The sequence below is a fragment of the Solanum pennellii genome, chromosome 1 (assembly GCF_001406875.1).
Source record: "Solanum pennellii chromosome 1, SPENNV200".
Lineage (NCBI taxonomy): Eukaryota > Viridiplantae > Streptophyta > Magnoliopsida > Solanales > Solanaceae > Solanum > Solanum pennellii.
The window spans coordinates 3,800,145-3,811,099 of record NC_028637.1 but is presented as its reverse complement, the minus strand read 5'-3'; the positions used below and the strand labels follow the sequence as shown (position 1 = coordinate 3,811,099).

The window sequence follows — 10,955 nt, the reverse complement described above, 5'->3', positions numbered from 1 at the left end:
AACGTAATCACTAATGCTTAAATTAAAATAAATTCTCTATATCACATCCCTTGCCCCTTGGAATGTTGTTCTTCCTCGAATTATATTAACATGGAATGCTTTGTGCTTCAAACTACTTCATGATGAACTACATATTATAGTTGTTCCGTTTATACAAAAAATGCATATACTCTAATTTTAAATTATGTTAATTATATAAATGTCTAAACGTTTAAAACTTAATGTATACGTAAATATTGCATAAACAATATATATTGATGTATATACATCTTTAATAAATAATTATACATCATATACATTTATACAATATCGATATATTGCATATACATATACTCATTTTGTTGAAAGAATATCATCACATAGTACAATTACGTAAAACTCCCTGGTAAAGATCTAAGAAATGTAAGTCTAAGATATTGTATGCTTTCTTTTCTTTTTTTAAGTCCTTTTTCAAAATATTTTATTTCTTAAAATGTTAGTTGTTAGCACATATGTTTCACAAAGTGGTCACTTTCTCATTTGTCTCGAACAAAAATTAAAAAGAGAAGGTAAAAAAAAAAGAAATAGAAAATGAAAGGGAATCAAGTAAAATAAAATTCTAATTGTAAATATTTTCTTATAGTGAAGTTTTTTTATGAAAATTCAAATTTAGTCCAACTCTTATACAGATATCAAACGTTAAATAAATAAATAAATAAATAAAACTTTCTCATGCCAACCATTACTTCTTATAGATGACAACACAATGCCATTCTATGTGGTCTACTAAGACATTTCTTGATTGTGGAACTCGTATAGTTATTTAAAAAATAGTTTAAACTTTTTGGCATGTGCAAATATATATATATATATTAAAAGTTGGTTTAGTTTGTAAATAATTTATATTGAAACTATAAAAAAAAAAAAAGAAGAGAGATTAGAATATGAAGTTTAATAATAATTTTAAAAAAAATAATAGACACATTTTCTTTCCAAATATTTAGCTCATATCTTTTAAAATATCGAAATAATGAAGGTGGAGTATTATGATTCTGTTGTACAAAAATAAATTTGGAATATTTAAAATTACAATAATTATAGGGACATCGAGTTACTAAGGCACATCGTGAAAACACTTTTCACTTTTAATGGGGTAGCATCAAGCTGGATCAACTATTATCTCATTTTTATTTGCCCTAATATAATAATGTATGAATCAATGTGATATATTCAAGGCTGACATGGTGTATGCTATTTGTGAATGACATAATATTAATCGACAAGACGCATTTGGCAAAGTAAACAATAAATTGAAGATCCGGAGAAGGACCTTAAAGTCTAAACCATTAGCTAGCTTTCAGGTTGGGCAGGTTGAAAACAAAGTACGTACTTAGAGTTCAAGTTTAGTGACACATCATAAGAAGTGAATGCGGAAGTAAAAATTGATACAAAAGTCATCCTCAAGAGAGAAGTTTCATGACGTGAATATCACACATCGTATTGAAATGAAGTGAATCAAATAGAGGCTCTCAAACATGTGGGTATGTTATTAGAACATGTCACCAAAACTTAAAAAGTGAGTCCTTCAAGGTGATTATTGGATTGAGTATGCCATATATGAAATTGAGCGTTAATTAATAAGAACTCTTACATATTGAGAAAATGAAGATGTTAAAAATGAGGATGCTTAAATTGATGCATGTGTAGGTAGACTCGAAGAGACAATATTTGAAGTAAAGACATACCAGACAAGGTGGGAGTAGTATTTTCGTATGGACAAAGATGTATAAAGCGAGATTAAAATAATTAAGGCATGAAAAAAGAAGGAGCATAAATTCTCTCGTGAATAGGTACGAGAGATTGATCACAGTAATAGGTTTAAGGAGAAGTAGAGATAGATCAAGAAAGAATATGAAAAAACTGATGAGACAAGATATGTCACAAATTTAACTTACGAAATAAATTAATTTTTTTTTTACTTTCATTAATTATCTTTATTATTTTTATGTTAGTATCTTCTGTTCTTGATATTTTTTTGAATCATAATTTTTTTCATTTTACTCTTGCTTACTTTAAATTTTTTTGTTGAAAATCTATTTTTAAGTCGAAAATACATCAAGACAATATTTCTAATTATAAATATAAAAATAATATTGACGTACATCCTACACTCCTCATATTCTACTAATACAGACATACTAGGTATCTTTGTTGTTTGTGAAAAAAAATGCCTTTCAGATTATTCAAAGTAACTAAGATTTTAGATCTACTTCTTTTAAGTAAAGTGACAGAAAATTTACAATAATTTCATAATAAAATATTTTTTATCAATTAATCTTTAATTAGTCTATGGTGCATAACTAATTAAAGTGGGATGTGCCTCTCTCATGATGTTCAAATGATCTAGAATGTGTCAAGTCAAAAAATAAATAATTTTGCTATACATTTATTGCTTGACTTAAAGACTTTATTATTGATGTCACAATTTTCAAATGTATATATTCAATATTATTGTCTAACTTAATTTAGTTTTGTGCAAAAACGTGTAAAGACTTTTCAATAATGTAATTTTTTTTTCAGGATAGAATTTTGATAAAATTTACAATACTTGCATTATTAGTTCATTTTTATGTCTTTTATCTATTTTCAATAGTGTAATTTATAATTTTTTCCCTTCTATTATTGAAGTTATAATTTCATATTAAAAAATTTAAGAGATCAAAAATTAAGATATAAGACTAGTAATTAAATGAGTAATATCACATTTTATGTGCGAGCAGAGGTGAATTTACATGTATTTGTGGGGGTGCACGTGCACTTTGTTAACCTCGAAAATAATCATGTGTATATATATGTATATTTATCTAAAGAAACTGATAAAAAATAAATATAATTAATAATGCCCCCACAAAAAGCTTAAAAGTGTATTTTGTACAACTAAACCTTTTGTTTAGCTTGATATTGATTTACTCGGAGTTTTCAAATTTTAGATTTGCGTGTGTGTGTCAAAGATATGTGACACTTAGCAGACGTATATAGTATCTTATTCTTTAGTGTACATTACTACTTGTTATTATTTCATTCGCGTTGTATTTTTCTATTTTATTGTAATATTATTCTTGCAAATAAACATATCTTTTGAGTCAGAAATCTATTAAAAACAATCTCGATAACTCATAAATATAAAAGTTAAAGCAGATGTCACTTACAAAATTGTATAGGATATTGTTTATTGGAAATAAATTTATATAGAATTTTAAGAGAATCATGAAAAGATGGCAAATCAAGAAAACATCCATTAAAAAATCTTGTTTGTGTATAAGTACTACTCCCCCTGTTCTAATTTATAACAAAAAATTTGATATATAAAACACTTCAAATAATTTGATTATAAATTTTAAGTATCGATTCTTTTTAAATATCTATAAATAACATATAAGACATATTTAAAAGCTATACGAAAATTAGTAATATTATTTCTTCGATTCTAAATTAGTTATCTTATAAGTTACAACGCTTTCTATTAATATATTAAGGATATGTCGGTAGAAAAAAAAACACTTATATTTTATTTTTAAAAATATTTTTTCCATATCGAATATACTTTAATATTTATCACGATAAAGTGTGTAATTCAACAGCCAACCAATGTTTTATAATTCATCAAATGAAACTTATAAAGAAAGTAATTGATATAATGTGGCCAAAATGAATTAAAACCATAAAGTAAAACCCCTCATTTTTCTTTTTCCCTTTTTGACAAAAACTTTTTTATGTTTTAATGGAAAAAAGAAAACACTAATATTGCCCATTGCATGTATAAACTCAGTGGGTATCTTTTCGTGTATCACAAGTTATAATTAACCATTTGAATAAAACACTTAAAAACATCCAGAAGGGAGAAGAAAAAAAACACAAATTTGTTGTAGGTTCATATTGATTATCATGCTCTCTTTTTTTGTCATCGATAATAATATATCAAGTATAATTTTATACGTGAAATTTAATTATGATAGTATAGAGTAGGATGTATAAAAATCTTATTTTTTATCTGTCAGAAAAAGTGATTGTTTCGGCCAATAGACCATCGATTCAAAGAAAACAATAATACTATTTATCAGGGTCGGAGCCAGCTTTTTGTTAAGGGTTCATTCAAATCCTTTTCGACGAAAAATATTATTATTTATATATGATTAAATTATTTATATGTATATAGTAAATGTTAAATTTCCTTTAATAAGTTCGTGTGTTTAGGTTTTCAGATTTTAAACCCCATATTATGATGAGATAACAAATAGTAAGATAGTAAGAAGATAGAAGTGTATATATTAGGCAATTAATTGTAAAAGAAAAGACAAAATGCTAAAAAAAAGTCCATTTACTAATTTGTCCTTATTTTTTAATCAATAAATATGCTATATGTTTTAGAAAAAAAATAAGTTAATCATATTTATATTTGAACAATTATAACATTAACATCAATCAAAAATCACTTGTTTGAAGTTTTCAAATTTTATAACGTCTATGTTATGTACTCTCTCAATTTTAATATTAATGAATTTCTGAATTTTTCCGATGGTTTAAAATGAATGAATTTTTCAAAATTCAAAGATGTATTAATTAGTTTTTCTCCAAAATTATCCTTCTATTAATTAATGGATTATTCATTGTCAATCCCTATTTTTTAAAAAGAAAATTATACAAATTTAAGTGTCTACTAATATAAATTTAATTTTGTTATTGTTTATTGAAAAGAGTGAAAACTTCATTTATAATCTTTTAACATTTATATTTTGAGTAAATTATGACTTAATTAGAAGTTTAATTATATTTTTATAAAATATTGGTCATGTCTAATCTTGAAACTTTCGAAAAAGAAAGCATTTAATATCGTTTGTACAGGTGTTTTGTTTTTGATTTATTTTAATACTATATATACCATGTAGAGGTCATGTTTAACCTCCATCTTGAATGTGACCTAAAATAAAATAAAATAAAAATTTAAAGGATATAAACATCAATTGAATCAAAATTAAAAAGACCTAAAATAAAATAAAATAAAAATTTAAAGGATATAAACGTCGATTGAATCAAAATTAAAAAACATATTTATATACTGTATTAGATTTAAAAGTTAACCCATTATAATTAATGTTTAAAATAAAAACTAGAATTAATAAAATAAAATTTAAAGGATATAAATGTCAATTAAATCAAAATTTAAAAACATATTTATATAATATATTACATTTAAAAGTTAATCAATTATAGGTAATGTTTAAAATAAAAACAAGAATTATAAATAAATAAAAGTTACAACACATAGAGAATGTTTGGTCAAGGTCAAGATTACAATTTTTCTATTTATAAACATTTTTTTGTTTGACCAAATATTTTTACTATTTCATTTAATTCATCATCATAATTTTACCCAAAAAAATCATTATTTATAGACAGTATAAACACATAATACATAGAGTCTAAATTAATATAATAATTATTTTACCCTTTATATCATTATATATATGATCTACCTTCCATAAGGCAAATATTAAAAAAGTCAACATACCAAAAAATAAAAAAAAAAATTATATTTCTCAATTGCTTACTCATAAGTGGACCCACCTAATTCAAACTTTGACCAATGAACCAACCAAATAAGGAATATTTCTTATTAATAATAAAATAACAATATGATTTGCTTTGACTTTATAATGAGTCTTTATTATTCTTCCTCTTTTGTATTCTCCATTCAAATTTCACATATATATTAGCCGCTATATTTTACCACTTTCATTAATATAAATACTCATATTCTTCCTCATAATAAACTTAGGTTCTTGTTTCTTTTATTTGCCAAAAAAAAAAAAAGTATGGATGAAGTAGAGATACCTCAATATTTTTTATGTCCTATATCACTTATGATTATGAAAGATCCGGTGACAACGGTGACCGGAATGACATATGATCGAGAAAGCATCGAGATGTGGTTGTTAACGGGGGTGGAAGAGGCCATGACAACAACATGTCCGGTAACAAAGCAAAATTTGCCTAGAGACATCGAGTTGTTGACACCAAATCATATGCTAAGACGAATTATTCAAGCTTGGTGTATTGCTAATGCAAGTAAGGGAATTGATACAATTCCAACCCCTAAATATCCTTTGAACAAATCTCACATTCTCCGACTTGTTCGTCAGGTAAATGAGTTTAAATTTTATGCACCGATATGATATATAGTGTTTTTTTTAATTTATTTATCTTTGAAATATATATTTTTTCCAATCAAGTCATCTAAAAGATAGTTATAGCTAGGTATATACAACAAGTATATAATTACATATGATGTGATAACCTAAATATAGATTAAACAATCTAGTATAACATGTGAAATATAATTAAAATGGTTGTGTAGAAATTCTTTATACTGACAGTGTATATAACTTATACTTCAGGTGAATAATGATAAGCTTTGTGTTGAAGCATTGAGGAAAATTGATGTTTTGGTGATTGAGAACAATGAGAAGAACAAGAAGAGTTTGGAGGAAGTTGGTGCAATTAAGGCTATGGTTCCCTTTATAGTAAAAAGTTATAAAGAAAGAAAACTAATCAATGGTCTTGAAGAAGCTTTAAGAATTTTCCACCTTGTTTGGAGCTCAACAATTGAAAATATTCAACTTGTCAAGGAAAATCACGATCTGATTGAAGCTATTTCATGGATCTTGAAGAGTGACATGACCAAAACTCAAGTTGTTATCAAGACTCAAGCAATGATGGTCTTGAAAAATGTAACAGAAGTCTCGAGTTCAAATCTTCTATCAGGGCTAAACCCTGAATTCTTTCAAGATATAGTGAATACTTTACGAAAAAAAAGTGAACATCATATCTCTCAACAAGCAACAAAAGGCGCGTTACAAGTGCTAATAAATGCTTGTCCATGGGGAAGAAATAAGCATAAGATCATCGAATCAGGAGCTATATTCGAGCTCATAGAGCTCGAATTAGGCAACACTGAAAAGAGGGTTTCAGAGTTGGTACTTTGTGTACTAGCACATTTGTGTACTTTGGCTGATGGTAGGGCTGAACTCTTGAAGCATGCTGGTGGACTTAGTGTTGTGGCTAAAAGGACACTTAGGGTTTCTTCATCCACAGATGATTGTGCAATTCAAATTTTTGGATCAATTTCAAGGTGTTCAGCCACAAAAGAAGTGTTGATGGAAATGTTGAGAGTTGGAGTTGTGTCAAAGCTTTGTATGGTGATTCAAGCAAGTTGTGGTGATTATTTGAAGAAAAAAGCTATGGAGATCTTGAAGACACATTCAAATGTTTGGAGTGATTCTCCATGTATACAAGTTTATCTCTTGACTAGATATCCCGGGCAATAGTACTGTCCAACGACATATACCAGTATAATCTTATAAATGGGGATCGGAGAAGGTAAAACGTATACAAACATTTTTTTCCTATCTTTATAGGAGGTTGTTTCTGATAGATCCTCGGGTCAGTAGAACCCTACATGCTTTTTTTCTACTTTATAGGACATTTTAACAGGAGATTGTTTCTGATAGGTTTTCGGTTCAATAGAGCCCTACATGCTTTTTTTTCCTACTTTATAGGATATTTTTATAGGATGTTGTTTCTGATAGGTTTTCGGTTCAGTAGAGACCAAAATGCTTTAATAATAATGTTTTATTCTTTTCATCTTTTAATGATATGTATAAATGATATACCAACATTGGAAAATTCAAATAAGTATTCAACAAAAATTAAAAAAAAATTGTTCAGATCATTTATTAAACAAAAGTATATTTGAAAACAAAAATAAGTTAATTCCTTTATATAACTTATATATACACAAGTGCAATACTTAAAATACTATAAGCAAGTGAGCTAGTATTATTTAACAAATTGTATATACCAAAACTTGTGAAGAACTACTTGCTTATATAATATTTTATTTATTTATTCAAACAATTTATTTTATGTTGCATCATATACATATGAATAATCCCATTCAACTGAAGTATATAAAATTGACTTCTGATTTTATTTATCTAAAATATTTCCTAAGATAAGTATGCAATGCATTGTCATCATACTTTACTCTCCTAAAAGACAAGAAGGAAAAGGTAATTAAGCTAACGTTTGACTATAAATTTAATAAAAATTTTAAAAAAAAAGTATAAAGTTGTATTAAAGATAATTTTTGAAAATTAAATTATGTTTAAATATGTATTTTATTTTTTAAAAGAAAGGTTATTATTGTTGTAATTATTAAAAGAGAATTTGTGATCTCAACTAAAAGTTTATTTGGAGAAAAAAAAAGTATACCTACGTAACAAAAAGATAATACCGTGCTATGAAAGGTGGTACCATGAGCTTCAAGAGTAGAACATTTATATATGTATTAGAAGATGTATGAGTCAGTTCAGTATTACTATAAAAATATTTAGAGAACTTGTTTGTTTGAATGAATGAAGAAGCATAATTTAATTTTGATCGACCTTTTTATTTTTTATAGTTAGAAGATTTTTTTAAAAAAAGATAAAAAAAACAAAATTTTGCCTCGAGAATACAATATAAAGAAAATTGTATAAACTTTCAAATTTATTTATCTTTTGATAATTGTGGTGGCCTGGCCAACTTGGACACACCTTGATTAGTTTCACGAGATACATGTTACCTCCCATCAATAACAAGTATAAGATAACTTTATTCACACTAAGGTTAAAGCAGATGAGAAGACGTCACCGAGTTTTTCTATGTGATGGAAATTGAACCTGAAAACTCATGGTGCTCAACTCAAGTCATAAATATTTTTATAAAAAAACAAGTTTCCCAAAAGCAAACAAGCCTTCGCTTTCGCGAAGGTTTGCCCACTTAACCTTTCCCGAAAGCTAACCATCCTTCGCAAACGCAACCCTCGTGAAAAGGAAGATCCCTTCGTGGTTGCGAGGTCAGCAAATACTAGAAAAACAACTTTCAAATCATCAAATGGACCCTCGAGATTCGTTCAAAAAATTCGATAAAAATAAATTGGACATGCTACCCACTAAGTTCGACAATCCGGACTTAATGGAATCGTCGAATTTCTAAAAAGATTCAGTTGACGGAATTACCCTCCCAGACAATTCTTAAGTCTAAACGCTCAACTTCTTACCCAAACGTCCAAATATCAACCTAAGGCCTCAAAAACCTTACCAACCACCTCACTAGTTCAAACTCGACGTTGCGGACATGATGGAACTGACAGAACCCCCATTTGACGTTCGGACAAAATATTGATCAAAGTCAATCCTATCATGAATTCTCAACTCAAGAAAGGTCAAATCACCAAAAAATACACTAAATCGCATGAGGGACCACACCAACCATTTTCAAAACACAAATTAAACCAAGCATAGAAACACTAAGGAGAAGGACAAACTGATCAATTCACAATAAAGCAAATTCACAAGAAATGGGACATTACAGTAGGACTCATGTATTATTTAGAGAGAGTTATTTGTTATGAGATAACTAAATGTAATACATATCAATACAACATTTAAAATGTGAGTTATTTATCATTACTAGTTGAAAAGACAAATATATCACTTCATGATGTTTGTGATATAATTGAATATATTATTTGTTGATTTATATATGGTTTCTAACTATTTGTATTTTGAACAATTTATAAATTGTATACATATTAAAACAACAACTTATAATTTTTATGTGTAAATGTAGATAATAATTTATTTGATTTACTATTGTTACCGTCTTTTTAGTTTTAAAGTAGATGGTCTATCTATTTTAAAATGAAATTTAACTTTTTTTTAAGTGATTAGTTTATCAAGATGACAATTATGTACCCTCACACAATTCAAGTGAGAAAATAACAAACATGACAACAAAATTGTTCTTCTCCTAGCTAGTTAAAAGGTCATATATAGAAAAATAATATTGTCCGGCAATTATCTACCTTGATCCAGTTACATAAAATAGAAAATTGGTATAATTGTAAAGAAGTTATTTGTAGAGTTTTAATTCAAATACAAGATGGGATGGGAAACAATGAACCAAACACTTGGAAAAAATAAATATACCCTACATTACTAATCTCAACACTACTAATCCTTGCATTATTTATTTTTCTACCAAACGACCCCTAAGGGCTTTATCTGTGTGTGTGTGAAAATAGGTAACATTTCTATTGGCACAATCTCATACAACATTTTTTGTAAACCATAAGATATTATATAATTCAATCGAGTGAAATTAATAAAATGATTAGGTTATAATTAAAATGGGAATGGAAATAATTTTAACTACCAAAATTAATATCATAGACCACAAGGTATGAAATTGAGTCGTTAACATATTAATGTATATGGAGGTGAGAATATTGTTTTAAGGGATTTAAACATTAAGTGGAGAAAAGATTAATTATTATAATAATTTACCTATTTTTGATAAAGATTTTCTTACTAAGATTATGTTTTGGTAGGTTCTAAGAAAATTGGTAGGTTCATATTAATTTTGAAATCATTAAAATTATTATAAATCAGTATATATGGAATGTTATTTTAAAAGATTTTCCAATATTGTCCTTAAAAACACCTCAAATCAACTATAAAAATCCGTCTTTTATTCCTTATTTTTCACCTCTCAATTGCATTTTCTATTTTCTTTTACTCTCTACACATGTGATAATCTTTATCTCTTGATTAGATATTCAACAACAGATCAGTAAAATCTAAGGATTCGAGAGATAAGAGGTAAGACCTTATTTCTATCTTTATAAAAAATTATTTTTAATAGATCTTCGTAACAATAAAGTCCTAAATGCTTTCATAATAATGTTTTATTATTTTCTTTCTTTTGATAATACAATATGTATAAATAATATGCCAACATTGTATCCCCTTTATTTTTCAAGAAAAGAAATATTAGAAAAGATTATATATATATATATATATATATATATATAT

The 10,955-nt window shown here is 26.7% G+C and overlaps 1 protein-coding gene across 1 annotated transcript; it reads left to right on the top strand.

Annotated features, from left to right (window-relative positions):
* The first annotated feature begins 5,843 nt into the window (after window positions 1–5,843).
* Window positions 5,844–7,680, top strand: LOC107030938 (E3 ubiquitin-protein ligase PUB23-like). Its single transcript, XM_015232155.2, has 2 exons — window positions 5,844–6,179; window positions 6,435–7,680. Exons 1-2 carry the CDS (start codon window positions 5,853–5,855, stop codon window positions 7,362–7,364), a joined length of 1,257 nt encoding a protein of 418 aa, XP_015087641.1. The 5' UTR covers window positions 5,844–5,852; the 3' UTR covers window positions 7,365–7,680.
* Window positions 7,681–10,955: the final 3,275 nt, after the last annotated feature.